We start from the raw sequence: 19110 nt of genomic DNA, 5'->3' as shown, positions 1-19110 counted from the left end.
TGGAGAATTGATCACGCGCTCTTTGCGCCCTGGGGGGACTGGATCTGAGTGGATCTGAACTGTCCTCTTGGACGGATGGGCTGAAAGGAAGCTGGGAGGGAATTAATTGGGCGAGTTTCTTCGTCCTGATGGGCACACCGGGCTGACGTCAGAGGGAGACGCGCCTTAAAAATCCAAAGAGCAGCATCACGGGGAGACGCGTGCTTAGATCACACACATAGATACGCGCGCAAACCAAAGCCTGATGGTTGTAAGAGAGCTGCGGCAGCGGAGAGAGTAAAGCGGAGAAGTTGCTTCCTAAGGCGCGCAGGGATGACAGCTGCGCGTAAACGTCTGCGCGCCACGACTTGGATCAGAGCGCTGATGATTTTGTGATTTTAAGTTCAAAACAAACAAAACAAAACAAAACAAAAAACCAAAAACGGAACGTAAGAGTGTCTCTGCATTAGTGTCCGTGAGTAAACAAGCTGCGGGTGGTACGGATGCCGTTGGACGTGGCCACGCGGTTTTCTTCCAGCTTTTGCGTTTTTTTCCTACTTTGAACCATGGCGTATTCACAGCTGGGATATTCCTACTCCGCCACACCACAGGTGAAGACTGCTCGTCAAAAAGTTATTTGGATTTATTAACTTTATGTTGATGGAGAAAAAAGAGAAACGCTCTTTTTGTACGTTCATTTGAGTAGATAATGCTCCGTTTATACTTCAAAGATAAAATACAGTTGTGCAGTAAATCCCTCTATACTCACTTCACCGGAACTAATTTTTTTGGTTTTGTTTTCACATCTGTATTCATTTCTTAATTTCTTTCTATTATTGTTACCTTTTCTGTTTATTCTCGTGTTTTACTTATATTTGTTTATTTTACTGGCCACCTTTGGTTCGACTTTATATTGGTTTGAAATAACTGTTTTGTGTTTATATCTTAGGCTTCATTGTCATGAATTTTCAGTTGTTTGTTTAACTGGATTTGCTAGTTTCCACGAGGCACTTTGAGTTTAATTTCTCCAATAATCAAAATGACAAAACTGCAATATTATAATTTTTGAATAAACTGTTAGATAGCTTCTGAAGGCTTTAGATTATTTATTTAGGTACTTTTTGTTAGAGTTTATATAGATGTTGAATAATTGTATGTATTTGTTTTATTGTGATTAATGTAAATGTAAATTTTATCTTAATTTAATTTAGTTTTTACTAGGGTCTTGTAGTTTTGATTTCATATATTAGTTTGAAATGTGTTCCTTTACATCACTTATTGGTTTGCGTTTGTGATCAATCAACTGCATATAAATATTCAAAGGATGTAGTGATTTACTTTTTACCAGGCAATTTTAGCTCGACATTATGTTGGTCATGTTTTTATCTTTTTTGTACTGCAGTGATTTATTAGCTTTTATATAGCTTAAATGCTTAAATGAAATGCAGATTTTAGTTTTGGTTTATGTATTTATTGGTGCATTTGTTTCCATTTTTCAATTACTTGTGTTCTTAGTTTGAACGTTGTTACCTGGAAGCTCTCCTTAGAAGTTTTATGTTTAGCATCGGTTAGTTCGTTTTGTCGCTTGCTGTTGTTTGGATATGAAAACTGTTATCGTAACTGAAAACAAATTGATTGGTTATTAGAAGTTTATGCCATTGTATTTGAACATTTGAATAAAATGACCGATGTTGATTTCTCCATAGTTTCTGATGACCTCTGGTTCTCCTGCGTCCCACCCGGTGCTGCGCTCCCCGGGCCACCAGCTTCCTCCTGGAAGCGGCATAGGAGTCTACGGCGGCGCTTACCCAAAGAGCCACAGCTACTACAACACATGCGCCAGCGACGCCTCCTCTCTCTATTCCAGGGTGAGAGCCAGGCCTCACTTTTATCATTTTAGCACTGATACAAATGGAAACCACTTTGCAAAGATCAGAAAAGAATGTAGGGAAGTTGTATATCTGATATTTAAACTTTAACACTTTTAGGGGCCACTAGATCCCAAAGAAACTGCACCCGTGCATTTGGGGACATCTCAGAGCGCCGCCTATTATCCTTATGAATACACATTTGGTCAATATCCTTATGACAGATATGGGTAAGTTAACTCATTCTCTCAGCTGAAAGATGTTGTGATTTAAACCATTTACTAGGTAGAACATCTGCTGCTTAATATATAATTATAATACACTATATTATATTATATTATGCAAACATTGTAAAACTGTCTGAATGTGGTCAAGGACATGAAAACATTTGATTGTGGTAAATTTCAAAACTTTTTTTTTAGTGCTAAATAGAAAGAAAAAAAAAACCCAAAATTTTTTACAACACTTTTCTCTCTGTTGCCCATGTCTATTGTCGATGGTTCAGGTATTCCTGTTCGGATAGCTCCTCCCGTCGTAAGAATGCCACCAGGGAGACCACCAGCACCCTGAAGGCCTGGCTGCAGGAGCACCAGAAGAACCCGTACCCCACCAAGGGGGAGAAGATCATGCTGGCCATCATCACCAGGATGACGCTCACACAGGTGGGGTTTTTTTTTCCCAGGAATGCTCAACACTTAATGGTTATTACATAAATACTTAAACATGAAACAATGAATCAATGATATATATATATATTTATATATATTTATTTATTTACAAATAATCTGAAGTCAACGTTCCAGTCCAGGTTTGACCCATCTAATGATGACTCAAACCTGAGTCAAACATCTAAATCTAATGCTAAAAAAGAATAAAAAAATGCTCCTTTTTCAAAGAGTTTCTGTTCTGTGTAGAATTGTGTAGTTTTGATTTAAGCTATAAAAATGCTAAAACGAAGTCCAGATTCGCTAAAGAACAGAATTAGGTGCAGCGCTGGTGGTTATTGTCTTTAGTGGTTAATGGATAATCTCACAATGCTTATAAAATCCTTTTCATCGCGTTTTGTCTCATCACTGATGACTTTCTGTTCTCCATTATCCAAAATCTTGCCCTCTAAACAATTTAAAAGGTGAAGGCCACTTCAGCAAAAAATCTTGAAACGTTGACAATCAACATAATCGGACAGCTATTTGGAAAGGAAGCTGATGTCTTGAAAACTCTAAACTACTTGGAAAACTAACTTGGAAAGGAAAGACTCAATTTAACAGCTTACAATTACTTAACCAGGCAAAGTGGCATGCTGACACAATCAGGACTTGGATAGAGAAATATCACATCTCATAACACCTATAATGGAAACGCTTCATTCGGTTTTTTTTCTTAGCGCTCCACAATAAATTGAATGGAAGTTTGTGCAATACTACGATTCCAAAGACAGCTTGGAAGCAATATTTCATGGGCTACATCCTATATGTACCATTGATTCAAACCCTGCCAATTGGATGGCAATCCTGTGTACTTACACAGGATTGGGCCAAGACGTTAAAGCTTAAGGAAAAATGGTGTACACATAAAAATGCTGGGAAAAGACTACAATAATACAGAAAATTTGGCAATGAATGTCTTCAATGATGAATGAATGACTCAATATTCATTGCTGTGTTATGTTTTCCGAATGTCATGCAGATATTTTCTACTGTTGGTGGTCTTTTATTAGAATTTCCCTTCATCTGGAACTCATTTTAAGTACCTCTCTGTGTCTTTCAGGTGTCTACGTGGTTTGCCAATGCACGCAGGAGACTAAAAAAAGAGAACAAGGTGACATGGTCACCAAGAGCTTGTAAAACTTCTGATGAAAGAGGCTGTGATGAGGACAGCAGTGAAGCCGAGAAGCCGCTTAGAAGTAGCACACACCTTCACGGTAAGAAAGTCCAGAGCCAGTTCCTCATCTTTTGGATGCAATTGGCAATCACAGTCTCACTGTTGCCTGAACTGATTTGTCTTTTGCAGATCAACGATGTGGAGAACTGCAGAGTGACCTTGAAGACTTCGACATGGTGGAGTCAGATGCTTCTGAAAGTGACCCGAAGTCACATGTTCTACCAGAGGGCGAAGAAGCAAACTCAAACGCAGAACACCCACGTGGGCAAAGACTGTCTGCAGATTGTCCCAAACTAACACCAGTCAACCATCAAAGCAGCTCCTTCTACATGAATCCAAACCTTCGAAGTCCCGACACGAAGCCCAAAATCTGGTCTATTGCGCACACTGCTGTTCCCCCAGAAGCCGGCTCCCCACCAGAATACCCCCCATGCATGCTATCGTCGACCCGGTCCTCCTCTCCCGTGTACTCAACAAACATGACGCTCACCAGTGTGGACAGGCAACAAGAGTCTCCAGTGGCCACACTGAGAGAGTGGGTGGACGGAGCGTTCCACGGTCCTCCGTTCCAGCAGCCCAAACCAGCGGAGGCGTGGAAAAGTCTCAACGACAGCGGGACGTCTGTTCAGTCCTTTGAACTCTTGCAGTCTACACCGTGTTTGTAGTCTCTGAACATTGTAGCACTGGGACGTATGGACTAAAAACAAAAGTCTACATTTTGCTTTCCATGATGGAACGGAACATCAAGTCCTCCAATAGAAGACTTGGTTTCTTGCAACAACAAAAAAACTTTAGAGTCTTAAATGGGATTTGTTCTGCCACCATACTGTAAGTCATAAAGAGCTTAATGATAAAGAAATTATTTTAGCTCTCAAAGAAAAAGTCAGTAGAATTTTCCATGTAGCAGTGATGCAATCTCCAGCCATCCTTGTGTCTGTTTTATACTGTAGAGCTGGTCTGGTCCTAAAACACTCTTACACTTTCCACCCAGAAAAAAATTAAAAGTTTTGCTTGATTAAAACTTATGATAAAGTATGAATTACATTTGTAGTTTAGATATTAAAATGAGATTCTGTGAAGGCTTCATCAGCAAAGCTCCCCTATTTGTATTCAAAGATGCCTTTTTACCTCAAATCTGAGAAAAAGTGAAGAAATCTTCAGACCGGTCAAAGGCTGATAGCTAGTCAGACAGGGGTCTCAGCTCAATCTGATCTTGTCCATTTAAAACGACTCAAATTTTTAAAAAGTTATACTAGCATATGCAAGGTATCTACACATTTTCGCTTACTCAGCTTGTTTGTATTTAGCCAAATAGCATCACTGTTGAGCTAAAAGAATGGTGGTTAGGGCTGGTAGCTGTATTAGCCGGCTTGATCAGTTCGCTCTTGTTCTCCAAGAACGGAGCAAACCTTTGGATTTCCGACCATCACTTGTGCGAAGTGTGTACGATAATGTAACTTTAACAAAGCTAAAGTTACATTGATTAGCCCTGCTAGTTGTATTGATACATCAGCTGTGATTCATCAGTCTGCTCTAAATTCACCTGGAGTGGCAGAAATTTTTAGAATTTGTAAATGGCCATCAGGTTGGTCCGCAGCATCAAAGATGGTACATACCAAAAATTGTCCAAGCGACTCACAACTAGGGGAAGGTTGGCAAGCTATTTACACAGACCCCAGTCTTTAGTGATTTAAGAAATTTAAGCCAAACTCACTAACACTAACTTAGCTAACATCAATGCTAGCCAAGCCATCTTAACTGCCACTGATTACTTTAAGAATAGAACATTTTTAACAAACATTGCCTGTTTTACTATGCATAAATATGTTTTCAGAAGCTGCTAGATATCAATCTGCCTGACTGGCTTACCATGAGTCTGGGCAGATAATCTCCAAGCTATAAAAAGCAAAGAAGAATACCATCTGCAATGTTATTACATAAATGAAGAGATAACCTCACAAATTCTAAATTTGCGGGGTTAGAGTGGATTGAGTCTAAGGTGGCGAGGCATATCGATACAACTGGTGGCGTCTGTTAGCGTAACTACTGTAGCAGAGGCATCTGCTAGTTACGCTAACAGTACCATGAGCGCTGTTCAGTTTGGAAAAGTTGGTAATAGTTAAAGCATAGACACAATATGTCCCAATTTAGGATAACATTTTAATATTCAGTGATTTCAAAGTGGTAATATAATGTAAAATGGCTAGCAGTTAGATCTCAATTTCTCTGAGATTTCTTTCACTTATCTCCAAACTTACATGCGACATCTTTGACCTGAAGCTAAGGGAAATATTACTGCTATTTTAACTTCACAGAACATTGTCTTTTTTTGAGAAAAGCTCCTTTATAGGAAACAGTCAGTGAGTAGCACCTGATCCTATTTTAAAAACGTAATAATCCTCGACTCTCTTATAACTCGTAGGCTCTAATGTACTTCAGCGATCAGAGTCAAATCCTGTACAGTTTCCACTCATGAAATGAAAAACACATGACTGTACACTTGCGCCACGGCCTGCACATGCACTAAGTCACAAAAATAAAAAGTGTATCCTGTAGCATGGCAATGTTTTTGGTGTGTCCTGGCGTTGTAATGGAATCCCTTTAGATGATATAAAGCCTTTTCTGGAGCTGAGGGACACACCTCTGAAGCTTTGGCTGAGTGTGTATGTGCGCCACAGAGTTTGCTTGTGTGTGTTTGGACGGAGTGAAATGGGGCGGTGTGAGAGTGGGCGCATGGGGGGGAGTGGGTGGTATTCAGCCGTGACTAATGGAAACACACAGAGGAGGGTGCTGCTAAATTGTTAAATCGATGCCACTTCCACCTCGGCTCCAGATATAGCTGCAATCAGCGATGCGTCTCTTTTCATTAGGCGCTTTTTGACTTTGTCAACCTTGGACAGCAGGAAGATCCTTCCCACAAATAGAAAAAACAAAATCATGAAAGCATCTGGATAATACCAAGTGTCACACCTTTATCTGATACGTGAGATTTTTCCACCTTTGCAGGTAACAGAAATTGTTCAAATTCAAATAGCTATGTTTAAAGGCCATAAAGTTTTAGCTTTTTTCTAAAAACCAATGAATAAAAGAAATTCTCAACCACTGCATAAAGAAACGCAAAGAACTTGTTTTCCCATCTTTGTCCTTTTCCTGCTCCTGTTTTTATTTTTATTTTTTCTTATTTAGAAGCGGTAATAAAGTATTTATCGGAACAGAGGAGGGATCTGCCTGGGCTTTGTATGGAATTAACCATTTCAGATTAAATAATTCAGGATGAATTCAACCGAGAATTTCATTCTGTTTCTGCTTCATAAATAAGTAAGACTTGAGATGATAAATAATGGCATCTGTCTTCTTATTTGGATAAAACTTTTCTTTCTTCTGCGATCATCCTGACAGGACCTTCGCCGTGGCTGGCTGCTAATTTATCTTTCATAGTTACGATGAATTTCTTTTTTCACTTTGTCTAAATTTAACAGGCCAGGAACAACACAGTTTTGTTCCCGTCTTGGAATCGAGGCAGATTCGAAGCGGCGGTGTCGTGAAGAAACTGGCCCGGCAACCGTATAGGAGTTAGGAGAAGTAAACTTGTTCTCACCTCTTGCTGTTTGGGTGATGCATTTTTTTTTTATTTGTCCAGAAAAGAGGGAATAAACCACCAGTTTTAGATTTTCAAATGGTAGACAATGAAATAAACAAAAACTCTGTTTCTGATTTTGCCTAACTGACCACACTGGACATCAACAGATTTTAAGCGGTTTACGATACCATATAGGATAGCAGTCCTATACAGTAGAACTGCATTCTGGGTACAAAATAATCGTCATTTGCTGAACCGCATCCCGGGTGGAGGGCATTACGAGAGGAAACAGAACTGCAGAGTAAACAGTCTTCGCCTACTTCAAAGAATTGGTGATGGTTGATTTACTGCAGAGTGTATTTGGAAAGTTTCCATGGGGGCCGCCCACATGCTCAACTCCATCGGACTTTCCAGCACCATAAGATGAGTTACCAAGACACATTGCTACAGTAAAGAAATAACTGCTCTTGCTGTTTTTGCCAAAAAAATAATATATTTTTTGACACTGTTGATCATGACAGCTGAACAGAAACAAAACTGAAGTTATAATCTTTGGACCCAAAGAGTAATAGTCTAGAGTCAGCAAGCAGCTTCAGCAGAAACTATTAGATCAGTCCCTGAATCCAGCTGGAGTAAGATATTCAGAGTCACATAAAGACAGTTGCAAAGTCGGCCTTCTATCACCTGAAGAACACTTCCAGGATTAGACGACTGTCTCAGCAAAATCTAGAGAAACTCACTCATGCATTTATCTTTAGTTGTACTGATTACCGCAATAGTTTCTTCACAAGTCTGCCTAAAGAAAATTCAATCAGACAGCTGTAGCTGATCCAGAATGCTCCTGCTCATGTTCTCACTAAAACCAGTAAAACTCCAGTTCTAAAGTCCTTCCACTGGCTCCCTGTAGATCAGATAGTTTATAAATCACGGAGCACCACAACACATTGAAGATCTGCTGTTCTTGTATCAACCTTCTAGACCTCCCAGGCCTTCTGGTTCTGCTCTACATCCCCAGAACCAAACATGGAGAAGCAGCATTCAGCTTCTGTGTACCACAAATCTGAAACAAACTTCCAGAAAACTGCAAAACAGCTGAAACACCGAGTTCCATTAAAAATCCAAGCTACAAACCCACCTGTTAAAGAGTTGCCTTGGATTAGTAGTAACTGGAACATTGATCAACATATTTGATGATTTTAAGAATGGCATTTGGCAAAATGTAATGTTTGTTGCTTGTTTCATAATTGATGACAGTTTTTATGATGTAAGGCACTTTGAACTTCCTTGTTGCTGAAATGTGCTATACAAATAAACCTGACTCAACGTTGAAGTGAAACAGGACGGATAAACTGATGGCGTTCCAGGACAGTTCAGGCCACGTTAGACCCAAAAGATGATTGGAAAGAGGTTTTTATCTAAGTAACTCAGACTGGTGTCTGTTAGCTGTGTATTTTTTTCTATGCTTTGAAAATATTCTGATGGAATGTCTTAAAACAAAATTCTGACAACTTCAAACTACTCCCCTCTGCACCTTCAGTCTGACACCTATTTCCTTTCAACACCGTCTGAGCCTCTGTTGCAAATCCAAACACGCAAACACACCCAATGGCATATATACACTCACAGTTCCAAGTCTCTTGTGTCGTGTCACACACACTTTGTTTTTTGTTTTTTTTTCCGGGGCTATCAAAGCGCTGAGTGCAAACTCTGTCCTCCAAATACCGTCTCGTGTCGCCAGAGGTGTCTCGCTCCCCACGGTAACCCCCTGAGCTCTTGGCACAAGAACAAGTCATTATTTTCATGGTAAAGGTCAGAGGCTCTGTCACCTGACCAAAAGCCGAGCCGAGTGGAGTCGCCTCGAGACAATGACCAAAGGTCAGCTTTCTGATTTGCCTCTCTCGCAGCGAGCGTGGACTTGAGGAGGATGGGGCTGCTCCCAGATCTGCCCGTGAGCCCCCTTTCGGGTCAGGTTGGCTTCCGGACGTGGAGCCTCAGATAATTGGAGTTATGGAGCTCCATAATGAGCCTGGGGCTCTGTAATGTGACACATCTTAAAGTAGAAATATTTTAATAGGGCAATTACAGAGAAGAGGAGGATGTTTTGTGTGGAGTGAGTGATTGTTGTGCGCGGGACTTTGTATTAAGGAACTCCCTGGCATTTAACTCCATTATCTATTGCTCTGCGTTGGGGACATTTCTAATGTGATTAGTCTCATTTGAGCGTATCTTTTTCTGATTCTTCTGACCCGGCAGTGCAGGTCAAACAACAGGCAGAGCTGTATTTGCAATTACCCTCTGATATTATGCAGAGGGACAGAGGAGGGCTGGATGTAGTGGTAGACCCTGCGCTGATTAAACCACTCAAAAAAACGGAACCCTTCAATGAGTCCAACCGCAAATTGGTTGAATGTACAATTATAACCTGGACTTACTTGACACATACACTGTTGGGGAATACGATAATATACTGGGTGATGAGTCTACAGCGTTCCTACACAGTCCTAATGCCCAAATTCCAAACTTTTCCAGCATTGAATCAGCCAAATTCCCAGCCCATTTTAAATCTCCTTTGACCAAATATAACTACAAAAGTTGAGAGAAAATTAACGACATTTCAATAAGAAAGTGGCAAATTGGATGGATAAAATCCAATGAATGAATGATAGTGGAATGGACAGGTGGAACATAGACAAATTAATCAAATGAGTGGATGGACGATGGACACACTGATGAATGATTGACTAATGGACAAATGAACGGACAGATGGACAAAGAAACTGAAAGATGGACGGTAGAAAAACCGATAGATGGATGAATGGACATAGTGGATTGAAGGACAAATGGGTGGATGAGGAATAGATACCAATAATGAATGAAAAACAGATGAAAGGTTGATGAGAGACAGACAAACAGATGGAAAGACAAGTGCTTGGGCAGTTGATGGGCAAAGGAAGTGATAATTGATGGATGAAAAACAGATGAATGGACAGACAAATGGACTGGTAGACAAACATATAGGTGGATGATGGACACTCTGATGAATGAATAACAGAGCAAATGACCAACTGAAAAATGGGTGGATGAATGATGATGGGTGGAAAAATAGAGATAATGGAATAGGCCGATGAACGGATGAATATTGGAAAAATCTATAGATGGGGAGATATGGATAGACAGATAAATGTACAGACAGAACTAAGGATGACAAACAAATGAGTGGACAGAAAATAGGACGGATGAATAGACAGACCAAGTCCAGTGATATAAATACTCCTTAAATGCCTGAAAATACTTCAATGATTCCAGACTTTTCAAGGGTGAACAGAAAGCATGTTTAATGCCAGTGAATAATTTAAAGGTGCAGCAAAACGTAGCATAAAAAAAAAACACTACTCTGTCATTCAGCTCATTTCATATGCTCAGTTTCATCGGTAAAATTTTGCTGCCGGCGATGCCTCCAACTCAACCACCCGTCACCTCCGAATCAACCAGACGCACTGACCGCCAGACCAAGCAGTCGTCTCCCTGACACCGACCCGGCTCACACATGCCTCGATTTAACAATGCACCCCACTCCCTACCCCTTCAATCATCCACTGTGGTCTGACTGGAGATGGGGTTAACTACAGCATCAGGCGTACTTCCAGGAGCCACCAGGGCCAATTATATCAGCCTGACAACTCCCGCCCCACCCAACCTGAGCCCCGTGGAGTGGAAAAATGCAGTTCCACTGGCTGCATCACCAGGGACCGAACACGCCAACGGTGTCTGGAGCCTGAGCCGAGCACGGGCCAATTTGGCATGCAGGGGTCTATAGAGAATAAGACCTGATGAAATATATATATGATCTTCTTCAAACATGTATTGTTCCGCTCTGCTGTGTCTCTGCAGGAAGGGCCCGGAGTTTTCCAGACAGATCGTAGAGAGGAGATGCATTATGAAGCTAAAGTCCTCTCTGTAGGCATGAGCCTAATCTTTCATAGACAAGATTAATTCAAGATTATGAAAGTCCTGCAAATGTTGTGAAAGCAATGTAGATTAATATATGTTGTTTTTTTATTTCATACCTATTCTTAAAAAAAAAGCAACAACAAAAAAGCTACAGTTTGACACTAAAAAGCAATTCACTGTTTGGACAGTCAGCTAAAGTACATATATAGCACAGCACTGACCTCTATGGGTCAAATGCTAGAACTGCATTAAACAGAATCCAGGAATCCAGTCAAATTCAACCTCTATTTTTAAACATTTATAAGTATCACGTTCATTTTTTTCCCTCGTTAAAGAAAAGCTTTGTTTAAAAAAAAAAAGTTCTCCCAGTTAGACAACATAATTTATTTTATACAGAGAAGCAAATACAGAGCTGATGCTTCAGTGATGATGCTTCTGCTTGAACTGCAGTCCACAGTAGCCACATGTCCCCACCTTTGTGTCCTTATCCTGAGTGGAAACAACAAGACGCCTGTATTAGTGGAAACACTATCTAGGCCATGTACATTTACAGTGCCATATATAACAATCTTAGCAGATTTTTTCCCCAGACTTGAACACATTACAAACACAAACTTCAAAAGATTTTACTAGGGAATTTTACTACGAGAAACACGTTGATACCGGGAAAACACTTCATTGTCGCACGGCATTCTGAAAATTACAATAGTTGTATTGATTATGATTATTAATCAACATTAATGACATTTTTCTTTCACATCGCCCAACCCTCGTGTGCAAAGTATAAAAATGCTTCTGTAACATTTGGATGTTAGCTTTATATAAGAAATTAATACGTGACAATATGGAGGGCTGTTGCAAAGACAAAAAAGTGGATCATTCCTCTACTGTAATTTTGGGCTGTTGGTTCCTTAGAATTCACCTCTTCTTTGGTGGAAAACATACTCCTTGTACTTATTTCACACAATTTTCATTATATTACCAATGACATACATAAATCTTACCAAATTGATGTAGACTTTGGGATGTCCAAGTGCTCCTCCGCCTCCATCACAAGACACCACTCTGGCCTCCAAGTGTGTCACTGGCTCTTCTGCCACAAGGTTGATGGCAAAACTCTTATTCACCTTAACACAGTACATAAATAAAAAGAAGAAAACGCTACAAATCTTCAAACAAAGCCGCCAACACATGTTTTAACTGCCCAGAAGCAACGTTGTTTTTTTTCTTTCTAAAATGTAGTTTTTATGATGAGAAGAAGTCATTAAACAAAATAGAAGAGATGAGATATTAGTAGCAGTGCAAACAAGTTATATTAAAAGGTAGTTGAGAGCAAATATTTATGTACATTTTCTATCAATATATTTTAAGAAATATCTTAAAATATTTCTTTAAATATAGTTCCTTTGTAAACGCATATTCACATAGCAACCAAATTTGCTTTTTAACCAGTACCCAGTTAAATAAAATGGCAACAAATGAATAAAAAATATTCAATGACATGTACATTTCTGGTATTCTTTACTTTGGATTTTCTGGCTATATATATATATATATATATATATATATATATATATATATATATATATATATATATATATGTATATGTATATGTATATATATATAATCAATTAAAACAAATCACAGCAGCCATAACAAGCTATATGTATGTATATGATTCAATATAATTATAAAATTACAAACTTTTCTGACTGGACCTCTGCTAAGTTATTTTAATGAAAAAAAGAATAATCCTGTTTGGGCTCGTGCAAGTTTATGGTCCTTTCCATTTATGCAATTGAATTTCATATCCCTGTTTTAGATCTAATCATCTGCACCCTTATATATTTCAACATGTCCATTTATGTATCTATGTATCATCTCATTTGGTTAATTCATCTGATAGTTTGTTGTAGTTTGTTGCATTGACTACTTCTTACCTCTTTCTGTTTTCCAATAAACCGAGCTCTTCTTGGGTCTTTTTCATCAAACACCTAAAGGAAACCACATTCCAGTCAGCCTTTACACTGATTTCATCGACGTCATCTATATCACATGATTGCAAATTGAGATAAAATGCAATTCTATTAGTGTTTAATGAATGTTGAGCAAATTAAGAAGCACATATCCTGTAGTAAAGGTGCTGTCCGATAATGGAGCTATAGCAACATTTGAACTTGGCTAAGGTTAGCTAACAGTGGGCCTACGGTTAAGCACTAAAAGCAGGGGACGTTTTGGACCTACCTGGCCGGTATGAGTGATAGCCTCGCCGGTACTTGAAACCTCCACGCTGTATCGGTGGACGGGTACAGCAGTCAACCTCACTGGTTGAAGGAGCACCTTAGCGTTCCTAGTGAAGGACAGAACTCTGCACACAGCGGCCGCCATGTTTACAACAGTCAAGCTCCTGTGGTTGGGAAGGAGACTGACATAATTTTCCCGGGGTACTGCCTGTAAGGTACAAGTACAAGCTGGAGGCTGCAAATACATTTCACTTAAATTCGTACATTTGAAACACTACATTGGTAAAATAAGAAATACAAACTAACAAAGTATTATTTTAGCGCATCATAAACGTACCGTTTTTTTAAAGCCGCGCAGTTAAACAACCTTAAAGATCATACTGAGGGAAACAATAGTCACTAACACCTAACCCGGAACCAAACATTGAGACACCAAATGCAAGAGTAGCATTGTGGTCTTGTTTCGACGTTTCAAAGGCAAATATCGGTGGTATAACACATGCTTTGAATCTACTCAATATTATCAGGTGGCGTGTTTTAATTTTTGACTTCATAAATGAATAGCGTTATGTGCGAGTTTATGTTTAAGCCTTATTTATCCAAACTCTGAGCCGTCTGGTGTACATCGCGTAGCTGTTTTACAAATACTTAACATATAGTTATACTAAGTGGAATTAATTTATGTATGGTTGTGTTTTATATTTAACCTTTTAATGCTGTGTTGAATAGTTACTTTCACCCCTTGCTTTTCCCCGTTTTGACATTGGAAACACAGACTAACGTGTATTTTAGTGTATAACGACAAACACAAAGTAGCGCATAATTATCATGTGGAAGGAAAAGAACCTGAGCATCCCATGGATTAATGCTGCCACCACCGTGTTTTACCATGAGTTTGGCATGTACACGATATTGTTGCTGTTTGCAATGCAGTTTGTTATCTAACGGAACAGCTATACATGCTATTCTGGAATGAAATTAGCTACTGAAGGCTGTCAGAATAAAGTGTGTTGAATCCAATGAATGCATGCCACACTTTACAGTCTTTTTTTTCCTATCTTTTTTTAACTATATATTTTTTGCTACCTCGACAGTTATGAGCTCTGTATCGGTCTGTTGCACAAAACTCCTTTAAAATACATTGAAGTAGACTAAACGTTGAAAAATTCACGGTGTAAAATGTCCATATCTTTCAGATAAACTGTACTCGCCTAAACCGCTTTTAACCTATTTCACCTCTAATTTTCCTCATGAATCTCTCTGCAGCCTTTGTCACCATGGGTCCCCTCTGGCTGAAGCACCTGGCGGCCTCGCTGAGTCGACCGGTTCTCCAGATGAGCCGTTTCAATCCCACCGTCTCCACGACAGCGGCGAGTGCGTACAGGTGTCTGTGGACGGTCGCGGCCGCCCCGCGCTCGATGCTCCTGCTGGCGGCCAGAGTTACGCCTCTTCCGTCGTCTGTCCTCCCGGTCCAGGGCGCGCCGTCCCTGCTGCGTCTTCCCGGGGCCCAACCCTCGGCGGGGATGAAGACCAAGTCGGCCCTGAAGAAGCGCTGCAAAGACTGCTTCTTTGTCCGAAGGAGGGGGCGCTTGTTTGTGTTCTGCAAGACGAACCCGAGACACAAGCAGAGGCAGGGCTGAACTGTTGAGAGCGTGCCGAGAAATGTACAAAGGATTTACCGAATCACTGCTGTCAAAATAAATTGTCATGATATTGTCATTGGGATTTATGTGACGTCTTTTAATAGGCAACAGAGGAGTCAAAGATATTCACATTTTTTACATAAACATGAGTAACCCTTGCGGTAGAAAACAAATTAAACACTCATTAGATAGAAAATATGAAGGTTTTCTGCAAGGAACTTATTTTTCAATTTATGTCTCAGATTTGGAAGTTTTGAAATTCGCTTTGAGAAACTATTTGCCCTTTCAGACACGTCTTCCATTTTGTTTTTTCCCCCCTACACTTCAGTATTTCACTTTTGAACATTTGGAGGAGGGAGAGAAGCGCCAGCCTGACTGACAGCGCTAACACCCGCCTCCTGGTTCTGATTGGTTGTTTCCAGTTAACGCTGAGAAAAGGTAGAGGACAGATTGTCTGTCTCATATGCTGTCACAACATAGTGACAGTTTCAACTATATATATATATATATATATATATATATATATAAGTTAAATGTTGCAGCTTTCAGTGTAACAAAAAGAGCAAAAGCAGAAGAAATGCGTAAGGGACTAATTTTTTTACATGGGTTTTTGTCATTGTTAATCCACAAGGGGGTGCCAAAGTCGCTTACATAGCAACCCCGTTCGAAAGTGAAGGGGACGCAAAAAAAAACAAAGACGGTCTTTCTTTTACTCTCTTTCCTCTTGAATGGATTATCTTTTGTTATAGTAATGTAATAAATCATTTGTTTAGCCTGGAATATTGTAGCTACACCCACTGCCAGTTGGTGTACACTGAACGTCCTCAGCGTGCCAGCAGCCAGGTTGAGCTAACCCAGCTGGCTACAAGACGTTTGGTGACAAACCAGAGTACACATGGCTCTGCTTGAATGAGTTTCCAAAAGGTTACTATTTGCTGATGGAGGAACACAGAGCAATAAAACAGTCACATGAATAGCATTACATACAAACACACAGCAGAAGCTAGCTGCCTTTTAGAGACCACATTATGAGAGAAATTACAACCCTTTGAATGACTGAAAAAGCGTTAAAATTCCCTGTGGGATGCTAATTAACAGCTTTGCAAGTTGAGGATGTCTTTTTTTTTAACAGGCTGGTTTGACTCCACCTGTAAATACTGACTGATCCCAACTTTTGATGTGGAGCCGATGACCCGGTCCGCTGAGGATTTCATTGTAGATAGCAGCCATCTGTGGCTTTGAGGCGCCAACAAAATCTGTTTACATGGACAGTTGCTGTCTTCTAGAAAATAAAAGAGCTGAAATTAGTGGGCGGATCAAATGTGGAATAAACAAAGCATCAGATAAATGTACTTCAATGAGGGCCAATCACCTGGAAACATCTACAGAGCACATCCTCAGCTTGTTAGTGAGGCAGACTTTCTGGTTGACTTGAAAAGCCACATGTTGTTTTAGAGAGGACGAGTGTGCGGCTGTTTATGCAGGTGTCATGTGGTGCAGGCTTTTATACTCTACCTGTCTAATGTTTCAGTGTCGCTTTTCACTTTTAATCATTTGAAAAGCGAGACAAGATACAAATTTGAGGTGAGGTACGGTGGACGTCTAGAGTGTACTCTCATGTTGAAGGGACAGTGTTACGTAAAAGCTTTTTTGGGCTTTACATCGTGTTATAAAGTTATGCCCTCATCAGAAAGATACCTGGAAATCCTTGAGTCTCCCGTGGCAACCATTCGGGTTAGTAAAAGGCTTGCTCCTTCCAACTAGCAGCAATTGGCAAACATCTGCTGGAACTGCGCATCTGCTATGCTTATTTTAAGAACTATTCTCAGTCCGGTGCTCTGACAAACGCTAGATAGAGAAACGTTGTGATGATGTGCGGAAGGCGGAATTTTGGAAAGAGCAGGAACTTCTAAAAGAGATAGAGGCCCAGTTTCAAGGCATTACACTGTGAAATCAAATTCCTTTTAAGTCATGTTTGACATATACAGCATTTATACAGCAACTGAATGTGGCATAATGACTTGATTGTGGTATAGAAATGCCACTATATGCCTGGAAAATACATAGTACTGCCTCTTTATTAACACTGTTGCCTTGCAATAAGAGGAACCTGCGTTTGAATCCCAACAAGGTCCCAAAAACAAGCATGTTAGATCAATTGATTTGTGAAGAAAAAAAAAGGAAGTACTGTCTCTTAAGAATCCATCAGTACTCTACACCTCGACTTTGCAATAAGTGCTGCTCAAACATGCAAATGTTCTCCAAAACCTTATGACCTAAGATTGTTTGGACATGTGTTGTCCACTGTCCTCTTCATGTAAATCCAGAGACTTTGTCAGCTTTTGTTCTGGATTCTGGCTCGGACGGTTCCAAAACTTTTGCTGTTGATTTAGACGTGTGATTGTCCTGACAATCATACAATCAACAGCACACACCTGGTCTGGTGTGTGCTGTTGGTGATGGGTGGTGTTGTTCCAATCCCAAACAGTTCTTTTGGAAAAGGCTTCAAAGTTCAAGTTTGGATTTATAAAATGTTACCACATTCTTCCACAAGGTTTTGGGAGATTCTAGCCAGACCTTGACGTGTCCTTTGGAAGAAAAGACTGTTGCCTTGTAACTTGACTCCTAAGTCCAAATAGCGCGAATACCAGAAATTATTGTCACATGTAATACAACACCAGCTCTGGGAAATTCCTGCAGTTCATTCAGTGTTGCTGCACAGCCTATTTGTTGCCTCAATGATGATTTTCTGTTTTATCTTTAAATCAGTTTTGGCGAAAATTCCACTTGTGATGGGCTTGATCCATTTTTTCCCCCCCCAACTATTAATTGCTGTCTACACTGTTCAGTGTAAATAAAAATAGCTCTATAGGTTATAGCTAATAATAAACAAGCTCCAATGTATATCAGAGGTGAAATTGCTAAATATGTTCCCAACAGATAAACTGTAAGTGTTACTCTTGGTTCCAACGGTTTCTGAAAGTAGATCTACCAGTTTTCTGCGTCTTCTGCTGTGAAACGAAACCCCAGGCAGACACACCGTCTGTTTTTAACTCTAGGCTTCAAACTTTCCTGTCTATCTCTGTAGTTGTGTTGCTGTAACCTCAGACTGCTAGAGAACACGTTGACCACTTTTCCTCAGCTTGCTTCTTTCTCCTACTACTCTCCAGTAGTAGGAGTAGTAGAAAGCTGAGCTACTACTGCCAACTGACTGCGTTTACTGTTTGTCATCCTATTGATTTTACGACAGGCTGGGAACTTGTCTGCAGCCCAACCAGTTCTTCTGCATATTTAATGTCTCTGTGTACATTTATCTTTTTCTTTTGGTTCTGTTTTTTTTGTGTGAAGTTCTATGTTGTAAACATCTGTAGTGAACTGCCATTATATGAGGGGTTTGCAACCTGTGGCCCCCTTAATAACTCTTAGTAACTTTGTTCGTTGAAACGTAATGAACAATTATAAACAAATGAAACTGAATTAACATGAAATTGCATTTTTTTTAAGCAGGAAAGAAATAATTGCTGATGAACATCACTATTCATATCATTTGTAACAATCCAATTAGTCACATAATGAAGGATCATTAGTAAACTCTTTGCAAAGTTGAACTCGAATCTACTTAAATATTAATTTCTATTGGTTGAAGATTATAGCAGGTTCACATGTTTACTTTAATTATTAAGCCAGTTCTCGTTCCCTTGCACCTGAACCTGCAGTCTGTGTCTTTCCTGCGCAAATCTTATCTCTTGTCTGGAGCTTGGAAACATGAGGCATAATTCCCACGCTCGGCCTGCAACGCAACGAATACGCAAATCATATCAAAAAGCTTTCCACCCAGAGGAAAAACTGTAATCCGTCAAAATTCAACTCTGACAGCAAGCCAACACAGCGAGTGGAGACCCAACCCCCGCCGTGAACGACTATCAACGTCAGCTTAAGATACATTTTAACTTTTCCAAATGGAA

The 19110-nt window shown here is 39.9% G+C and overlaps 3 protein-coding genes across 4 annotated transcripts; 2 read left to right on the top strand and 1 right to left on the bottom strand.

The window, feature by feature from the left end:
- The first annotated feature begins 288 nt into the window (after positions 1-288).
- LOC102223745 (iroquois-class homeodomain protein irx-4-B) lies at positions 289-6255 on the top strand. The gene is made up of 6 exons (XM_005809107.2): positions 289-590; positions 1686-1847; positions 1968-2077; positions 2353-2509; positions 3615-3768; positions 3858-6255. The coding sequence occupies exons 1-6, from the start codon at positions 546-548 to the stop codon at positions 4391-4393; spliced, it is 1164 nt and encodes a 387-aa protein (XP_005809164.1). The 5' UTR covers positions 289-545; the 3' UTR covers positions 4394-6255.
- A 5367-nt stretch (positions 6256-11622) lies between these two features.
- Positions 11623-13689, bottom strand: ndufs6 (NADH:ubiquinone oxidoreductase subunit S6). Its single transcript, XM_014472524.2, has 4 exons — positions 13504-13689; positions 13200-13253; positions 12264-12386; positions 11623-11748 (listed from the first exon to the last, which is right to left on the bottom strand). Exons 1-4 carry the CDS (start codon positions 13645-13647, stop codon positions 11680-11682), a joined length of 390 nt encoding a protein of 129 aa, XP_014328010.1. The 5' UTR covers positions 13648-13689; the 3' UTR covers positions 11623-11679.
- Positions 13690-13900: 211 nt separating this feature from the next.
- Positions 13901-15221, top strand: mrpl36 (mitochondrial ribosomal protein L36). Of its 2 annotated transcripts, none has more exons than XM_005809099.3 (2): positions 13901-14029; positions 14769-15221. In XM_005809099.3, exon 2 carries the CDS (start codon positions 14780-14782, stop codon positions 15140-15142), a length of 363 nt encoding a protein of 120 aa, XP_005809156.1. In that variant the 5' UTR covers positions 13901-14029; positions 14769-14779; the 3' UTR covers positions 15143-15221. The 2 variants fall into 2 exon arrangements, with proteins under 2 accessions (XP_005809156.1, XP_023200212.1); XM_023344444.1 differs by having other exon boundaries at positions 13902-13979.
- Positions 15222-19110: the final 3889 nt, after the last annotated feature.

The sequence above is a fragment of the Xiphophorus maculatus genome, chromosome 13 (genome assembly GCF_002775205.1).
Source record: "Xiphophorus maculatus strain JP 163 A chromosome 13, X_maculatus-5.0-male, whole genome shotgun sequence".
Classification (NCBI taxonomy): Eukaryota; Metazoa; Chordata; class Actinopteri; order Cyprinodontiformes; family Poeciliidae; genus Xiphophorus; species Xiphophorus maculatus.
The sequence above is the reverse complement of the archived record's forward strand: the minus strand, read 5'-3'. Positions and strand labels throughout refer to the sequence as shown.